Source organism: Neoarius graeffei, chromosome 7, assembly GCF_027579695.1.
Source record: "Neoarius graeffei isolate fNeoGra1 chromosome 7, fNeoGra1.pri, whole genome shotgun sequence".
Lineage (NCBI taxonomy): Eukaryota > Metazoa > Chordata > Actinopteri > Siluriformes > Ariidae > Neoarius > Neoarius graeffei.
This window is the reverse complement of record NC_083575.1, coordinates 23,691,207-23,711,643: the sequence shown is the minus strand read 5'-3', so window position 1 is coordinate 23,711,643 and position 20,437 is coordinate 23,691,207. Positions and strand designations below refer to the sequence as shown.

Sequence of the window (20,437 nt, the reverse complement as noted above, 5' to 3'; positions counted from 1 at the left end):
TCCACTAACCACACCCACCAACTACTCCTAGCGACTTCGCGCCCCCTTGCGTTGTGCCGGTGAATAACATCGCGCACGCCTATTACTCCCCGCTTAACAATAAATTACAACTGTCTGCGAAAAGCTATCTGCGAAAGCCTTGTCGCAAGAGCATGCAGAGGCCTTCAGAGAGCACAAGGTGGATTCCCGGGGACTTTTAGTATGTTATTCCTAAGGGTATTCTGAACATATTCTGAAAAATTCAGCTTGTTACTAATTTGTTCCGGGTTGGACTCAATTTTGAGCTAATGCTCTTGGGCTATTAGATTGGATTAGATTAGATTTACTTTATTCATCCCACATCGGGGAAATTCACATGTTACAGTAGCAAGAAAATGTCAAACAGATAACAAATAAAACTGAAATAAAAATTAGACAAACGAAGGATTAAATACAGAGGACTATTTGCATTATCTACCGTGAAAAAGTATAGAAAAATTGCCTTATTGAGAGGCTCGGAAAAATTGCACATTACAGGTAGACTCTGTATATATACACACATATATACATAAATAATATATAAGTATGCATAAAAATAGTTTAGGGCCTATATTATTGCACATAATAATTGCATCGATGAGAGATGGCAGAGGTAGTAGTGGTGAAGTAGTGCAAATTAAACGACAAACAGGTTATTGGTGCTACATTACAAGTTGTGGGTGTTATAGACCCCTTTCACTGATGTCACCCGAAACCGGAAGTAAACAGACCCTGCGCCATTTTGGAAGACCAACAAACTCGTGATTGGGGGAAATAACAGCAGCGGTATGTGAACCCACGAGAATAAAGTGCAGTGGCAAACGACTTAAACAAACATATCTGAGCTGTTTTATTTATGATTTATTGGCCCAACGGTAGACTTGAAAGAAACCTGTGTGAGACTTGGCAAAAAACTGTGGATATAATGGATAAGTCTGTGCATGATCTGCGGACACTTTGAGGTAAGCAAACGCAAGAAATTCAGATTTAAAACATGCTAAACTGGCCCCAAGTTGATAACTGTATGAGGAGCAAGCCTCCCAGACTTCTACAATTTAATAATAATAATAATTTAGGATGGTTTGGGGCTTGCTCGCTGCTGCCAGGTTGGTTGTTGAGTAACCTGACTGTTTTTTTTTTTCTTGCGTGTGGTATCATTGTTGACGCGAGGTTGTTTTTTTGAACATGCCAATGTGGACACGATTTCCCCTGATGAGTTATGACTTCAGACGCGATGCGTGTGTGGAGTCCGCGTGATATGTGCGTGATATGTGCGTGATAGGCTTCTCATGTGTTTGGAGATCCGCGCTCTGAGACAAGCGCAAGCACCCCCCCAAGGGAAAAAAAGGGGCCCCCCGAAAATATCGGCATAGTTCGAACACTGAGTGTAGGCACTGGGTGTAAACAACAAATAGTTTACAATGTCTGGGTAGCAAACAGATGGCAGAATTGTTGTCCGGTCCTCCTTATGTTTCCATTCTCCCTCGCCCCAAGTCTTATCATATGGGTCAAACCCATCAATCACAGCCAGTTTCTCCACATACCGTGCCCTTTCTGCAGCTGGTAATGTACTCACATAACCAGAATTATCATCCATCGTGTCACTTTACTCTCGCTCGTACTTTGTCTTATATTGTGAGTGCATGTACTTGGTCTTCCAATATGGCGCCTAACAAAATCTCGCGGCGCGGTGACGTCATGTGAAAGGGGTGTAGCAGTCTACTACTAAACGAGCTGCTTAAAGCCCCCACAGCCTCATGTAGGGGGTGAGAGGGGTTATCCATGATAGAGGTCAGCTTGGCTAACATCCTCCTCTCACCCACTGCCTCAATGGAGTCCAGAGGACAGTCCAAGACTGAGCCAGCCCTTCTGACCAGTTTATTAAGTTTCTTCCTGTCCCTCTCTGAACTTCCACAGCCCCAGCAGACCACAGCATAGAAAATCGCTGATGCTACCACAGAGTCATAAAAAGTCCTAAGCAGTGTCCTGCTAGACGTGAGCCTTGCTTGCAATAGCCCCCCAAGCATAACTACATCACTTGTTTACCGCAATGCACTATAGGGGATAGCCGGGGTCGGTAGTTGAGCGATATGACGGATGTCAGATTAATTTTACCTGAGAGCGATGTGAGAGGAGCGATTTTGCAGTGCTCTGTCATGGAAGATAATGAAATTGGCGATTTAAAGAGGTGGAGAACATGTCGAGGGTTTACAGCAGGGAAATCGGAATCCAAATCAAGCTTGGTGAGAAGGTAAGAGTCTAGACCGAGTCTACCACACTGTACAACAACATCAAATCTCAGAATGTCTCATTTCTGAGGATGTATACTGCACCAGCTACACTTTATCGAGAAAACAAATCTATCTGAATATCAGGAATTGTACGTAACCTCTCTGAAATTGCCTGAATAGTGCTCATGGCGAAGTTACATTAAGTCTAAGATTGCTTCGTGATCCCGGGCCCAGACGAACAGCATCAAAACATTTATGAATGAGTGATTAGTTAAATGAAACTTGATATCAGGAAACATTATTAAAAAAATATTTTGAAACCCGCTGATCTGCCGTGTCATGTTCAGTATAAATGCATTTACTTCAATAAACGCCGCTACTGAGGTACACTGAACATTATACTGTACATACCTGAAAGAGAACCCTTCGTGGTTTGGGAATTTTATCGGTCCGACAGGCTCGTTCGGCTGCCGAGTGCACAAAAAAAAAACGCTTATTTGTTTTACAGGCTTTGGAATATCACTAGTTTCAGATGATGAACAGTGTCGATTGTTATAATTATCTATAACCAAATGGCATTCTGCAGACCATGGAAATACTGCTGGGTCACAGTTTAAGCACGTCTTTTTCCCACCAGGGATAATGTAAACTACAAACACTTGTCCATTTCGATTCAGTTCGAAGGTTTTCATTGCGGATTAAACTTATCCATTTCTTTCTTCTCTTCTCCTCGACTGGCAGCTGATAAAAGCTCAAATTAGGTGTTCTCTTTGTTGCGGAGACACAGTAAGGCACACAGCAGCTCACTTTAGGCACGGTTAAAACCGGTTAGACACAACAATGCAGTGTTTAACAAAGGCGAAAGTAAACAATACGGCGGAGCTGACCCCGGGTATCACCCATAATGCATTGCGGTAAACAAGCGATTGACGTAGTTATGGGTTCGGCTCTAGATCAGGGGTTGTAGCCGGGGATCATTTTTCAAGTAAAAATAAAATTCCATAGACCCCTGGACGTTTTAAAAGCAACATTTACTACCGTATTTTCTGGACTATAAGCCGCTACTTTTTTCCTAGGTTTTGAACCATGCGGCTTATACAAAGGTGCGGCTATTCTGTGGATTTTTCTTCCACCGCTAGGGGCGCTCTAACCAGAAGTAGAATCAAAAATAAGATAGACGAAAAATCAGTGCAAAGAAGAATTAGCAGATCTTTAGCAGATAGAACACGCACGACAAATTACTAACTGGTAATTATTTTCAAATCCAGCGAAGATGATTAAAGTGACTTGTGGTTTCAAACACAGGAGAAATGAAGGTAAATAAATACCGGTTATTTGCTCTTGGTTCTGTTCCGTTTTAATCAGCAAAGTTGCTGCCATGTTAAAAGGCACTGTTCGGAAAGAATCTGTTCAGGTACATACATGTACATTTACAGTACAAAATCATTCTGTACATGCAGTAAATATCTAATTTTTCAACATAGATATCTGCGGCTTATAGCCCGGTGCGGCTTGTATATCTTTTTTTAAATTTTTTTTAAAAAATAGAGCGGATGCGGCTTATATACAGGTGCGCTCTATAGTCCAGAAAATACGGTAGATTGAATGACAAAGCCAGAACATCCCATTCCGCCAGGTTTACAAGTCAAACTGGGAAATGTTAAGCAATTTCATGCACAACACTGATGAGCCCTGTCTCTATTAAAACATTCCACTGTCAGGTTGAAAATTTGCTAATATAAAGAATGCAGAAGGCTGGTGCACAGAACAAACCTTGGGGTCGGTTTGAAGGTGAGATGAGAGGTTTATAAAATTCACACACTAATAGGAAAACTGCTTAGTGTTAGGACTCAAGAGTAGTAATCAAATATATCATGCACTGACGGGCTCCGGTTGAAATGATGGATTCTCTGAGGTGACTGGTATAATACTATTTTCTGAGGGGCTGTACCAGTCTCCTCAGAGAACCCATAATTACCGGTTCCTTTCAGTGCGTGGTATATTTGATTTATATCCCTCGTCAAAATAAATTCCAAACTAAAAGTGTTAAGATTGAATCTCAGCATAAACTCACTGGAGGCAGCCATGTTTGTTGTTTACATCGGCACGACCTTCGACCTGCACATGTGCAGTGTACCATGCTCAAATCACTCAATCGATCAGGGTTTTATTTATCTTCGATATGTACAATGAGTCAGACTCATAACAAATGCATTCGAACTAATAAAAGATCCAAATTAAAAATATGAAAAAAACAGGCATTAAACTACTATAATAGGTAAATATCCAATATATATCATTATATCAAAGAGGGCTTATATAAGACATATTTTCGCGGTCCGGTTTCCATCAAATCCTGCGCTCTGATTGGCCGGCGAGCGGGTCCGTATCCTACGGTACGGACCCCAGTTACAGACCCCGGTTACGGACCTCTGGTGACTCGCTCGTTCACAACAACAAACATAGTAGCAATTTTTGTCAACATTTCTTTTTTAGATTTATTTATAAGATTTTTATCAAAAATCTTATACATTTTTGCCAGCATTTCTCAGGAGAACAGCATTAATTTTACAGCATGGATAGCGATAACGACAGTGTTCACAGCGAAAGCGAGTTTTACTACCCTGAGGAAGAAGAAATAAAACATTTCAGGAGAAAGCTAAAAACCTCTAACTCTTGCTAACGCCGAGTAAAAACATGGCTGAATCCTGAATGACTCAATTTTGTATAAATAGGGGACTACATAGGCGGCAAAATGTAGTTTTTTCCTGGCATGGAAGTGCACTTGTATACCGAGGAGGAAGCCATTTGCATTACAGCCGTGAATGAGGATTCAAAATGGCGGCTCGGCTCGGTTTTCCCTTTCAGGCGCTCTCGCTTTCTGTTAGAATTTGGTAAAGAAAAAAATAAATATATTATTTACCAGCTTAAGGTCGGTCCGTATGGTGAAATACTGTGACCTCGGCCCAGAGGGCCTCGCTCAGTACTTTCAAGACCTCGGTCACGGTATTTCACGATACAGACCTCCCAGCTGGTAAATAACATACATATATTACAATTAAAAATTCAAATATCGCTAAGTCGAGAATATAACTAAATGCAGTTAAACTCTATTGACCATAAATATTACATTTGCGCAATGTGCCACTAGTAAGATTCATTTTCTTGATGGCACTTTTAAACTTGATTAGAGAATCAAGATGCTATCGCCTGCCTCGCTAGGCATGATCATGATACGTAGAGCTACACACACACAAATGCTCGCCGAGCCACAGCTGTGACTCGAGTCGGCCGTATAGCTTGAAATTGTGTTGTCAGTTCATGGTATATCAAGGATATACCACGACTGAGTTACACCATATCCTTTTTTTTTTTTTTGACGTCGTGAGATACTGTACATTCCTTAATCAATGGTGGAACTATTTTATGTCATGTGAGCCATCCTTGGCCAATCCCTGAACAGGAATTTTTTGATGAGGGATATAATCTAGAATAGTACATAAGTATGCAATTTGAGACATAACACTGTTTAGTGGAGGTGGATAGATGGGGAAATTTGCCCATTTTTATAACATGTACCCTATTAACTTAAACATGGCTTGTCTGAATGGAATGTGACTTGGAAAATATTAGCACACAAACTCCATCTGTGATATTGACTGTATAATGTTAATTTGTAAAATAAATGAATGAAAGAAAGGAGGACATGAGTTTCTTTCGTGACCCCATTTGTAAGTCAAGTGACCTCAAGGCCTACTTTAGGAACCCCTGGGGGAAAAAAAATTATATATATTATATATATGGGAAATTCTTAAATACTTATTCAGTACTTTTCTGGCTTCTCAACTCCATCTTCTTTACCCTTTATTGTGTCTCTTTGTGTTTATTAAAAAAAGGTATCAAAAGATAAGACAATAAGATGTACAGTATTACATTTCAAGAAAATCTGTTCATAAATGTTCCTTCTTAATTGTTACTGATCTTAAAGCTAGACGGCCTTTCGATTTCATAAAATCGGTGAAATTTAGTTCCCTCTGAAATTTGGTCATTGGTTATGGTCATATGTTTATTTCTGTAACATCTCACAAAATATCAGGCCGTTCTGTGGCTGGGAAGTGATTTAATTTGAGGGGATTCCCGAGCAAAAAATGCGCATGAAATCGCTCGTTTCGCGCAGTCACGCAGACAGAGGAAGTCCGTGTGCGCATGCGCAGATTTACCTTTGTTAGTTTGGTCCCGCGTTTCCTTTCCTTCGCAACATAACGTCTTTTCTTCTCGCTTTTCGTTACTGTAGTCGGTCTTTCACATTTCATTCGCACACTCGCGTCCTCTATTTTTCTCTCCTGTTTCAAGTTTGTATCCCACAATGCCTTGCGTGAACGGGGAACACCTCCCACGTGATGCATGACGTAGTATTTTGAATTAGGTCATGGTGAAGCAGGAAAAAACAGCGGAGAATTTAGGGCCACATGGCCTTAAAGTGCATATCCTGGATCAATTTCGGGTTTTTTTTATATGAAAGAATGTCCCTTTACGCACTCATCCCGAAGGGTAATTTTGCACAAGGCCATCTGTCTACAGCAGAAAAAAATAAAATAACAAAACGCGTCTGGAAAAATCCCAAGGGAGTCTGGAGCCAGATTCGTGACGTTACCTGCGGAAGCGCCAGCAGGCTGCGCGAGCTTTGCACGGTTTCAGTGCGCAGCCTGTGTAGACCAAGCGCTCCCATTTCTCTCTCATTGTCCGGTCTTTTGGGAAACGATGAGTACTAATCCCATCAAGATTGGTGTTGCTACACCCTCCTACGATACATCTGTTAACCATTTTAATAATTACGCGATAACGTTGAAGAAATTTGCAGAAAACCACCAGGTCGTTTTCTCAAACAAACCAGCGTTGGCATGGGATTCAGAGGGAGGCGTCCCACACGTCATGAAAATCAGCGTTTGCCGGGAAATCCAAATGCCGAGTTTTTTCAGAGGCGGACCAATTCGCCTCAAATGGCTTGATTTCAACTGAATTTTTCTGGTATTGCGCAAGGTAAAAAAAATTGCACAAAATGTGACCGATATTTGACCAAAGTTTAATATAAAATAGGAGAATTACATTGATCCTGCTCCTGAATTTACCCGTGATATGCACTTTAAATTCATTAATTGTTCTATTAGAAAAAAACCCTAATAAAATTGGAAGTCTGTGATTCAAATTCAGTAGCTTTCGGTCCATTAAACAAAAATAATTGGGTGTTGGGGAAAATCCTTTTCATGACCGACACTTGAAAAATCTGATCGGCAGTCTAGCTTTAAATCACAGTCCATAAGAAGCTATGTGTGACACGTTTGGACTAGCTGTGCAGCTCAGGTTTTTCTTTCATATCTGACACTAGGCGTCCTTGATATCGCCATAAATGTGATAAACGCTTATTTGCATTGAGCTGACAGTTTTTCTTTCTTTCTTTCTTTCTTTCTTTCTTTCTTTCTTTCTTTTAGAGCCATTTATCCTGTACCATCACTCATTTGCCATTTAATCAGGTCTGCATGCCATATACAGCAGGCACTGACTGTAGCCCATCTGTCACTGTGCACAGTGTGAGACTCCCATGTGAGCTGCCGCTGAGATGTTATTGAGTACTGGACTGTTCTCACACAGCAGTCTTTTAAATTAATTGACTGAGCAGAGAGAGTGGACAAACTGTTCATAGCAACAGATGGGCTACACTCAGTGCCCACTTACATGGCAGGTAGACTTGATTAAATGGTTAATGAATTTAGTGTACATGCAACATTAATTCAGTGTGTAGTGTGTGTGGCGAATCACTTCTCCCCATCTCTCCACGTTGCAGTGGAGTAAACTGTGATGCTATATCCTGATGATACTATAAAACGACACAATAAAACCCTAAATGTCTGATGGACGCATATTTTCTAGCACAGTCTTTATATCTTCAATCAAGCGGCCAAAAAGTGTAGCGTAATGCACAGTACTTCAGATTCTTCAGGCTTTAGATTTGAATTCTATATTTCAAGTGCTTAGTTTTCTCAGGGTTGTAAAATGGAATTTCCTTGACTGATTATTGCTATTGTTAAAAATAGATGTAATAATAATAATAATAATAATAATAATAATAACAACTAGAGGTACTGTGCCAAGGGCACAGTGGTATCCCATTTCCACACCTGAGGCCTTGGGACAAAGATCAAGGTCACAGAACTGAGAGAAATGAGGACACTTGTCTGGAATCTGATGACAAAGGGAAAAGGATATAATCCATCCATCTATCCATCCATCCATAACTGCTTATCCTGTTCAGGGTCACAGGCAAGCTGGAGCCTATCCCAGCTGACTATGGGCGAGAGGCGGGGTACACCCTGGACAAATCACCAGGTCATAACTAAGATCCTATCTTTCACCAATTTCTTGATGCAGGGCAGTGAAAAATATGCAGATCATTGATCTGACCTGTCATGGTCACTCTGGGGCAAAACCAATGTTCCCAAATGAAAGCCCATATATGACTTCCTATTCATGATCAATAGTAACTGTGGGCCTATCTCGCACCGTTTTCATAACACAAGCCATTGAAAATATGCAGGTCATTGATGCAACCTTTCAAGGCCACTCTAGATCAAATTTTTGGTGCCAAAAGAAAGTCCATATATGACTTCCTGTTCATGATTAATAGTAACTATGGACCTATCTAGCACATGAGATACAGGCCTTCGAAAATATGGGGGTCTGACCTTTCAAGGTCACTCCAGGTCAAATGCTTTTGCTCCGTTTTTGAAAATATGTGACCTAATATTGACCAATATTGATCAAAGGTCAATAGGTCAAAACTATAAATATTAATTAGAATCAGAATCCTTTGCCATTAAAATGTTTTTCTATGGCAACTGACAAGGTCACATAACTCAATGAAAAATGAGTCAAATTGCTTAACTGATGCGAACTACTTCGAAACCCCCCAAACAGGTTCTCCGTACCCAATTTGGTGAAAATTCATGAAAAAATGAGGGAGGAATAGCGATGTAACACACAAGTGACCTTTGACCTAATTCTGGCAAAGGGTCAAGGTCAGAGGTCAAATGAGTGCAAAAAAAGTATGAAGGTATAAGGGCCATGGAAGATGGCATGAAAGAATTTTGTCCAGCTTCTCCTGGTACTGTACCAGATAGTCCCATTCATAGCCATTCCCGAAAATTTAATGACGTCATAAAATGACGTCGTGACATCATTCATGATATGGAGATCACAAATGGTCATTACCAATATGCACACCAAGTTTCATTCAGATGTCTTGAAAACTGAGCAAGACATGACCCTTGTCTAACTACGACTAATACGATGTGTATACTAAACCTAAGCAATTTCAAGATCCCATTTCCACTTCAGTGGAAATGGGATAATAGTAATAATGTTATTTTATATAGTGCCTTTCTCACACCCAAGGTCACTTTACAATTACAAAGAAAAAAAAGTCCAACAAAAGACGTCAGGATGTAATTCCAGTTGCGTAGTTGGCCACAGTCCCCCCAAAAGGCGCACAAAGGTAAATCCCACACCGCCTGCACAGCTGCGACGACGCCACCAGGCAGCAATGCTCTGAACACCGTGCCATGGATCCAGAAAGTGAGTACAGAAGCACCGCTGCACAGAGTGCTGGGCAACTCCGATGTTAAAGAGAACAGCGAGCTCACTGCAGGCCATAGCGAGCAGAACAAGCATCATCCATGGCGAACCAAGGCCTGAGGAAACCGACGCCCGAAACTGGGTTTGGAGCTACGCCACAACTGGTGGACAAAACATTCAAACAAAGAACAAACATCAAACCATACAAACACAGAAAGAAAAAAAGAAAATCCTCCGGTGTGAAGCAGAAGCCAAAACGCGCACAGCGTACTCTCAACCGGAAACGGAAACCAATCATGTCACATGTTAATATCAATTAATCATGACAAATGCAAAACAGCACACAAGGCCTATAACAGAAAATATAAACCACAGATTTTCTCCCTCAAAGCCTTCAGAGGTTTATTGAGAAGTGATTTTAAGTAAGGAATGAACACACTACAGCACACCAGGGACGGAGTTTTGGATGGAGTGCTGCTATCCACTCAAAGCGCATTATTTTCATCTAACAACACAGTCTGGAATGTGTTATTAAAAGGGACATATGATGAAAAACATACTTTTTCATTGCTTGTGCACATACATTTGGGTATCTGAAGCACCTACTTACTTAGTGTTGCTTGAAAGTTCGTGAACCCTTGAGAATTTTCTATATTTCTGCATATGACCTAAAACATCATCGGATTTTCACACAAGTCCTAAAAGTAGATAAAGAGAACCCAGTTAAACAAATGAGACAAAAATATTATCCTTGGTCTTTTATTTATTGAGGAAAATGATCCAATATTACATATCTGTGAGTGGCAAAAGTATGTGAACCTCTAAGATTAGCAGTTAATTTGAAGGTGAAATTAGAGTCAGGTGTTTTCAATCAATGGGATGACAATCAGGTGTGAGTGGGCACCCTGTTTTATTTAAAGAACAGGGATCTATCAAAGTCTGATCTTCACAACACACGTTTGTGGAAGTGTATCATGGCACGAACAAAGGAGATTTCTGAGGACCTCAGAAAAAGCGTTGTTGATGCTCATCAGGCTGGAAAAGGTTACAAAACCATCTCTAAAGAGTTTGGACTCCACCAATCCACAGTCAGACAGATTGTGTACAAATGGAGGAAATTCAAGACCACTGTTACCCTCCCCAGGAGTGGTCAACCAACAAAGATCACTCCAAGAGCAAGGCGTGTAATAGTCGAAGAGGTCACAAAGGACCCCAGGGCAACTTCTAAGCACCTGAAGGCCTCTCTCACATTGGCTAATGTTAATGTTCACGAGTCCACCATCAGGAGAACACTGAACAACAATGGTGTGCATGGCAGGGTTGCAAGGAGAAAGCCACTGCTGTCCAAAAAGAACATTGCTGCTCGTCTGCAGTTTGCTAAAGATCACGTGGACAAGCCAGAAGGCTCATCTCATCTCATTATCTCTAGCCGCTTTATCCTGTCCTACAGGGTCGCAGGCAAGCTGGAGCCTATCCTAGCTGACTACGGGCGAAAGGCGGGGTACACCCTGGACAAGTCACCAGGTCATCACAGGGCTGACACATAGACACAGACAACCATTCACACTCACATTCACACCTACGGTCAATTTAGAGTCACCAGTTAACCTAACCTGCATGTCTTTGGACTGTGGGGGAAACCGGAGCACCTGGAGGAAACCCACGTGGACACGGGGACAACATGCAAACTCCACACAGAAAGGCCCTCGCCGGCCACGGGGCCCGAACCCGGACCTTCTTGCTGTGAGGCGACAGCGCTAACCACTACACCACCGTGCTGCCCAAGCCAGAAGGCTATTGGAAAAACATGTTTTGTGGATGGATGAGACCAAAATAGAACTTTTTGGTTTAAATGAGAAGCATTATGTTTGGAGAAAGGAAAACACTGCATTCCAGCATAAGAACCTTATCCCATCTGTGAAACATGGTGGTGGTAGTATCATGGTTTGGGCCTGTTTTGCTGCATCTGGGCCAGGACTACTTGCCATCATTGATGGAACAATGAATTCTGAATTATACCAGTGAATTCTAAAGGAAAATGTCAGGACATCTGTCCATGAACTGAATCTCAAGAGAAGGTGGGTCATGCAGCAAGACAACAACCCTAAGCACACAAGTCGTTCTACCAAAGAATGGTTAAAGAAGAATAAAGTTAATGTTTTGGAATGGCTAAGTCAAAGTCCTGACCTTAATCCAATGGAAATGTTGTGGAAGGACCTGAAGCGAGCAGTTCATGTGAGGAAACCCACCAACATCCCAGAGTTGAAGCTGTTCTGTATGGAGGAACGGGCTAAAATTCCTCCAAGCCGGTGTGCAGGACTGATCAACAGTTACCGGAAACGTTTAGTTGCAGTTATTGCTGCACAAGGGGGTCACACCAGATACTGAAAGCAAAGGTTCACATACTTTTGCCACTCACAGATATGTAATATTGGATAATTTTCCTCAATAAATAAATGACCAAGTATAATATTTTTGCCTCATTTGTTTAACTGGGTTCTCTTTATCTACTTTTAGGACTTGTGTGAAACTCTGATGATGTTTTAGGTCCTATTTATGCAGAAATATAGAAAATTCTAAAGGGTTCACAAACTTTCAAGCACCACTGTACTTACGTCTTGTACCCCTCCTGGGTCATAGGCTGCCGACAAGGGATCTCCAGGCATCTCAGTCTTGGGCTATCCGCTCCAGTTGGCTCCAGGTGTATCCCATTCTTTTGGTGTCAGCTTCACGGTCTCTGCGCCACGCGTTTCTGGGCCGTCCCCTGTTCCTCTTGCCTTGGGGATTCCAGGTGAGCGCTTGTTTGGTGATGTTGGAGGCTGGCTTGTTGAGTGTGTGGCTGAACCACTTCCAGCGCCGTCTCAGGATCTCCTCTTCTGCAGAAAGTTGGTTGGTTCTCTGCCAGAGGTCCTGGTTGTTTATGGTATTCAGCCAGCGGATCCGGAGGATCCTTCGCAGACCGGTGTTGATAAAAGTCTGCACTTTTTTCATTGTTGCCACAGTTGTCCTCCAGGTTTCTTCTCCATATAGAAGAACCGACTTGACGTTGAAGTTGAACAGCCTGATCTTCGTTTGCAGAGTCAGTTCCTTTGAGTTTCAAATTTTCTTCAACTGAAGGAATACTGCTCTTGCTTTGCCTATTCGTGCCTTCACATCAGCATCGGTTCCGCTCAGCTTGTTGACGACATTGCCTAGGTAGGTAAAGGCTTACACCTCTTCCAGCACCTCTCCTTCCATCTTGATCGGGTCACTGCTTGTGGTGTTGACCTTCAGGATCTTGGTCTTCCCCTTGTTAACATTCAAGCCTATTTGAGCTGAGGTGGTTGCCACTATGTTGGTTTTCTCCTGCATCTGTTGACAGGCATGGGACAGAAGTGCCAGGTCATCTGCGAAGTCCAGGTCATCAAGTTGCGTGAAGGGTGTCCACTGAACTCCTGTTCTTGTGTGTGCTGTTGACATCTGAATCACCTATCAACTCACAAACTCTGAAATCAGACACACAGACCGTTTCTTTTGTTCTGCTTATTTCAGAAAACATGTGCGTCAACAAGCCGTTCAGATTTGGCTCCTCTTTTTATGTCACAAGTGGAGCTCATGAGAATTATGCCACCTCCTCTTCGGAGTCTCTCCACTCATGGCCTGAGAGCTACCTTTGCGAATGAATATTCAGAAGAAAAGCACTACCTGATTGGAGGTGGGCGGGGCGAGCAGTGGCTCATTCTCATTTAAAGGAACAGGCACTCAACTCAGCAGTTTTGAACAGGGCTGTTTAGACAGGGTGAGTGCTGTGGCGCTTTATCCTTGTGCTATTTTGAGCAAAGTATGTCACAGACATTTCATTAAGACCCCAGAGAACTGTGTCAGCTTGTGGAAAAGGGGTATGTCATTTTTAAAGTCTACGCCTCACAGCAAGACGGTCCTGGGTTCGAGCCCTGTGGCCGGCGAGGGCCTTTCTGTGCGGAGTTTGCATGTTCTCCCCGTGTCCGCGTGGGTTTCCTCCGGGTGCTCCGGTTTCCCCCACAGTCCAAAGACATGCAGGTTAGGTTAACTGGTGACTCTAAATGGACCGTAGGTGTGAATGTGAGTGTGAATGGTTGTCTGTGTCTATTGGCCCTTTTTCACTACCCTTTTTCAGCTCACTTCAGCTCACTTCAGCCCGACACAGCTCGCGTTTCGACTACCTCAGAGCAGCACGACTCAGCTCGCTTCAGCCCTACTCAGCACCCAAAACTCACATGGTTTTGGAGTAGGGCTGAAGCGAGCCAAACCGAGCCGAGTGGGGCTAGGGGCGTGAGGAGACACTCCCCTGTGCACTGATTGGTGAGGAGGAGTGTCCTCACATGCCCACACACGCCCCGCGAGCAGGCTGGGATCTGTAAACACCGTAAAACCGGAAGAAGAATAATTACGAATTACGAGAATTTCTGAAGCCTTATGCGCCTCGCCTCATCTATACGCTCTTGCCAGTATCTGTTGGCGTTGTCGGTGACAACAAGCCACAGCACCAAGACCAGCAACACTAACGACTCCATGTCCTCCATGTTTATTGTTTACTATCCGGGTCGTGAGACTACCGCTTAAAAGGTCACTGATGTCACTGTTTGCGCCGCCTAACGACATCACGTGACGTCCACCCACTTTCGCTAACTCCACCCAATGTGTCCACCCACTTCCAGCCAGCACGGTTCAGTGCGGTTGTAGTCGAAATGCAACTCCAACAGCCCCACTCAGCTCGACTCAGCCCAACTCAGCACGGCACGGCTCAGCCCAACTCAGCCGCGTTGGTAGTGGAAAAGCGGCATATGTGTCAGCCCTGTGATGACCTGGCGACTTGTCCAGGGTGTACCCCGCCTTTCGCCCGTAGTCAGCTGGGATAGGCTCCAGCTTGCCTGCGACCCTGTAGAACAGGATAAAGCGGTTAGAGATAATGGATGGATGGAAATAGTCATTCCCTCACCAGTCTCTCTCAAAATCTGTCATTTTCTACTGAGAAACTAGAAAGTTAGAGTTAAATCTCCTTAAAAAGTAACCACATCAATGATTATTCATTTTACACTGTTAAACAATAACACTGTAAAGCGTTTATTATTAGTCTTAGATTACGTTGAGCATCTGTTGTACAAGTCCCTGTGTATGAGCTGTCACTATGGAAACAACAACAACATACTCGAACGAGCAGGTTAATATGAACCTACCGTTCATGTTACAGCCAGACCACAGTCCTGTGCAAAAGTCTTAGGCACATGTAAAGAAATGCTGGAGACCAAAAATGGCTTAAAAATAATGAAATGAAATGTTTCAACATCAAAAAAATACTATAAACAGCAGTAAGCCATAATAAATGAAGCAAAGTCAATATTTGGTGTGAGACGACCCTTTGCTTAAAAAAAACCCCAAGTAGTTTCAGGTACAATGAGTGCAGTTTTATAAGGAAATGAGCTGTAGGTTTTACTGAGAATCTTACTGAAGCAGCCAAAGTTGCTTCTTAATTTTGCACCAAAACCCAGTAGCCTTTCTTATGTTTTCTTTTTTAATCTGAAAAGTGGTCTCTTGTGTAATATACAAACTTTTTTCCTGTAACATTTAATTTTGTGCTGGAAAACGAACGTTTAGACTCTAAAATGTTTTTGTACTGACTCGATAATGTAAAAGTCTCATCTCATTATCTGTAGCCGCTTTATCCTGTTCTACAGGGTCGCAGGCAAGCTGGAGCCTATCCCAGCTGACTACGGGTGAAAGGCGGGGTACACCCTGGACAAGTCGCCAGGTCATCACAGGGCCGACACATAGACACAGACAACCATTCACACTCACATTCACACCTACGCTCAATTTAGAGTCACCAGTTAACCTAACCTGCATGTCTTTGGACTGTGGGGGAAACCGGAGCACCCGGAGGAAACCCACGGGGAGAACATGCAAACTCCACACAGAAAGGCCCTCGCCGGCCACGGGGCTCAAACCCAGACCTTCTTGCTGTGAGGCGACAGCGCTAACCACTACACCACCGTGCCGCCAATGTAAAAGTCATAAAATAGAAATCGATAAAGTTTGTATAAAAAAAAAAAAATAGGGTGCCCAAGACTTTTGCACAGTCCTGTACTTTCTGAACTTTGCTGTTATATAAAAAACTAATACACACTGTCTGACCAAACAGATTTGAGAATTCAAGCACTTGGTGATATCAAGAAAATTTAAATAAAAGTGAAATTCCTTTATATCTTCAGTTAAATGTACATAGGCTAAATTGGACTCTTGTAGCTTTAGTTAAAGTGCCACTGAAAGATTAACGAAGTTTAATAAGGTTGATCTGATTGAGTCATATCTCAATGTTTTAAAATCACAATTGCTGGAAAGAAGGTGTTGAAATGATAAACCTTTTCATGCTAGTGCTTGTTTTCCACAGGTGAAACTAGTGAACATCAGAAATGATGACATCACAGACGGCAACCCAAAGCTGACCCTGGGGTTAATATGGACCATAATTCTGCACTTTCAGGTCAGTGTGCTTTACTTTCCCCTAATCTTTACCTGGCTGCTTGCTGTAAGTTCTTCATTGTTGTTCATTTCTTATCTTGAGATTTGTGTCTGTTGTTGCTTTGCTATGATGTTATAGAATGCGGCAAGACATTACTGTTGTCAGGAAATAGACCCTTTTTCTGTTTGTAAACAAAGACGGTTGCACGCACAGCTTGGCAACGGAAGTATGGCGGAGTTAAACAGCCTGTCAAGCTATGCAAAGGGATTATCAACAAAAGACCGTGAAAGTTACCTTAATAAGTTAACTTTGGCAAATGGTGTTAGACTCCCGGATCCATGTTCTATCAATGAGTGGGTTGACGATGTTAGAAAGTGGCCAAATATTCAGTGGCCGGATATATATACATATTTAATAGACCCTTTTTCAGCGTCACGTGATCAAACAGTTGCGCACGCAGCCTGGCAACAGAAGCAGTAAGCTTCCCAATTGATTCTAGGACAGACTAGCCTACTTATCAATTATTTATACGTGGATATATACTGTTCTCAGCATCAACATGTCTGGTTGTTGCGTATACGGTTGTACGAATCACTATTCCACCGGCGGACTAAAGTTTTATAGGATTCCTAAAGGATCACACCCATTTCAGAGCAACAGACGGCGGCTGTGGCTGCAGGCGATTAAACGTGTGGACTGGAATGAGGACATAATAAAAAATGCAAAACAGCAGATGTAGACACCAAAACAATGTAGCACCGACTTAACGAGGTGGAGCAGCAAAGCTAGATCTAACGTTACATTACCGGTTGACAGGTTTGGCTTATGCAACAGAGGAAAACAAACAAAACAAAAAACGACTGAGAAGAGCAACTCTAATCCTACCTGTCCATCTTTCCACCTGGGTTCTGGCTTTGTTTTGTGTATGTAAACACAGATGGCACAAAATCAGGACTACTGGAGTCCAATGACATCTCAACTGTAAAACACAAACTAGGGGTCGACCGATAATCGGCCTGGCCGATATATCGGGCCGATATTCTGCATTTTTAGGGTTATCGGTATCGGCCATAATTTCCACCGATATGCCGATAACATGCCTTTTTGCAGCCATTTCGTTCCTAACGCGACTGTCACTGCACGTCCTTTCCTGCACTCACCTCTCTGAGTTCAAGAACACGGTCCCACCCACCACAACATCTGATTTGTTTGGCACAAGAGATATAGCCAATCGACACGTGTAGCTAAACGCTGTGAACTGTTTCAAGGCGGCCGTATGGGCACTCGGGCAGAAGCGGCACAAGGGATACAGCCAATCAACACGCGTAGCTAAATGCTGTGAACGGTTTCAAGGCGGCCGTACAGGCACTCGGGCAGAAGCAGATCCCACTTCAAGGTAAGGACACGCTGCTTTTACCGCAATAAGTCACAAACACACAAGTTGCAAAAGCACAACATCATTATATGTTTACATTCTTCATCTACTACTCGTTAAAATTGTCCATTTGCATCTGTGTAGCCAGGCAAACTTAACTTACGGAAGGAAGCACTTGAATTAGCCTACAACCAACTAGTCTCGCTGAAACTACATGCAATGCTTCCTTCACTACAATATAATCCTCCTAAATTGGGAATATTAGGCTTGGGCATTAAAAGCATTAGAATGTAGATGGTTACTTGTTAAGTTTTTACATAATAGGGAGTGATAGCCTACTTTATGTTTGATTTTACTTTTTAAAAAATGCTGCAGGCAGCTCCCTACACTTGATTTGTTATTTAAAAACTACTTGAAGTTGGTAAGTCTTACTTAGTTCTTAGTGTAAAAGAATCCAGAGTGTATTTTCATTTATTTTCCACTGAAAATGGTGAGCTGTAATATAGTAGGGAGTGATTTATTTTTTTTATTGGTGAATATTTATTTTATTATTATTTTATTTCTTATTTTATTCTAACTAATGTTTGACTTTATTGTACAAATGCTGCTGGCATCTCCCTGCACAGAATTTCATGTTCAGTTTTACAATTAAACATACATTTCATGGATATGAAGGTCTGTGTCAGTGTGTGCTATGTTTAATTTCATGTGAATTATAATGTTTATATTTATCAGTTGCACATATCGGTTATCGGCATCCCAATTCCATAATGTATCGGTATCGGCCCTGAAAAAAAACATATCGGTCGATCCCTAACACAAACACATTTGTTTTGCCTAGCAAGCTAATGGGCAAATCTAATAAAACTTGAGCTGCATAGCAAGCTAGCAGGTAGTGCTACTAGCCAAAGCTAACGTCAGTTTATCCAACAACTTAAGCTGCTTTTGATTATTATTCTACACCATGCAGGTAATCACTAATGTAAACAAGGTTTCCAGTAAAATCAGTAGATAAATAACCTTACCTGATATAGCCACAGCCGCCGTCTGTTGCTCTGAAATGGGTGTGATCCTTTAGGAATCCTATAAAACTTTAGTCCGCCGGTGGAATAGCGATTCGTACAACCGTATACGCAACAACCAGACATGCTGATGCTGAGAACAGTATATATCCACGTTTAAATGATTGATAAGTAGGCTAGTCTGTCCCAGAATCAATTGGGAAGCTTACTGCTTCTGTTGCCAGGCTGCGTGCACAACTGTTTGATCACGTGACGCTGAAAAAGGGTCAATATGTGTGATATTAAGACGTGAAAAGTTTTTGGCAAATTGATTTTAAAGAAATTCAAGAACTTTGTCAGACTTAACAGTGAACTTCTTCAGCTTTACATTGTCACAGATGCTGCAGTAAGAAATAAGGGATAAATAATAACTAATATAATGACAGGGTTTAAAAAGAGATTGGAACTAGAAAGGCACTCGGGAGAGTTCATACCTCCACCAAACCACATATTATCAACATCAAAATCAAAGCATTTGAACCGAGAATAATACTAAAGCTGTCCACCAAATTTCATCCAAATCCGTTCACTACTTTTTGAGTTACATTGGGAATAGACAAAAAAATCCTGGATCTGCTTACATTCAGCAGACACTCCCAGAGCAACATACAATATACCCAGAGTAGCCTGGGGATCAGGTGCCTTACTCAAGGGCACTTCAGCCATTTCTGCTGGTCCAGGGAATTGAAACAGCAACCTTTTGGTCCTAAAGCTGCTTCTCTAACCATTAGACCATGGCATATAAATACATAGCTGGATTTGTATTAAAATCTAATCAATTGTTCCTTGGCCCATGGCTCACCTTTCCTCAAAATTTCATCAAAATCCTTTCACAACTTTTTGAGTTATGTTGGGAACAAACAAACAAACGGAGGCGAAAACATAATCTCCTCTAACACAGTTGGCGGAGTAATAAGATAAAAAGACGTACATGACATTGGAGGGGAAAAACATACCGTAAATGGCATTAAAATATTTAATCAGGATGATATTTTTCCTTTTTTTTTTCCCTAAGTTTTTTTTTTTATCCCCCACTGACTAAACGGCCCAAGGGGGATTACGTTGTGGTGACATCGCCATGACACCTTTTGAAATCAACTACTCTGACAATTTTTGGAGGAATTTCACAAAACTTGGCCGGATTCTTTGTTATATGTCGGTAGTATGCATATTTGAATTTTGTTAAATTGGGTCACATTTTAACAGAGTTACAGCCCTTGATTAACAAAATTATAATTTGACAATTTCATGAGAGTGTTTTTTCCTTCTGACATCAACTCCTCTCACAATTTTGGACGAATTTCTCGAAGCTTGGCAAAAAGCCTTGTTATATGACGGTAATAAGCATATTGCGATTTAATTTTGTTTGTGAAAATTTTCCCAGAGTTTTGAGCTTTGATTAAATAACTTGTACTTTGACAATTTCATGTGGGTGTACGTTCTTCTGAAATCAACTCCTCTTACAATTTGTGGAGGAATTTCACCAAACTTGGCAAAAGGCTTTGTTATATGACAGTTATATGACGGCATATTGAAATTTCGTTTAATTTGGGCAAATTTTCCCAGAGTTATGCCCTCGATTATTAACAAACTTGTACTTTGGCAATTTAATCAAGGTGTGCTTGCTTTCTGAAATCAACTTCCA

General features: G+C 41.8%; 1 protein-coding gene across 5 annotated transcripts in view; it reads left to right on the top strand.

The window, feature by feature from the left end:
• Positions 1–20,437, top strand: part of dst (dystonin) — a 340,713-nt gene that overhangs the window by 119,914 nt on the left and 200,362 nt on the right. For all 5 annotated transcript variants that reach the window (XM_060925410.1, XM_060925409.1, XM_060925412.1 and 2 more), the window contains one exon: positions 16,285–16,377. In XM_060925410.1, the coding sequence (XP_060781393.1) occupies positions 16,285–16,377 (93 nt within the window). The remainder of the gene's footprint in view (positions 1–16,284; positions 16,378–20,437) is intronic.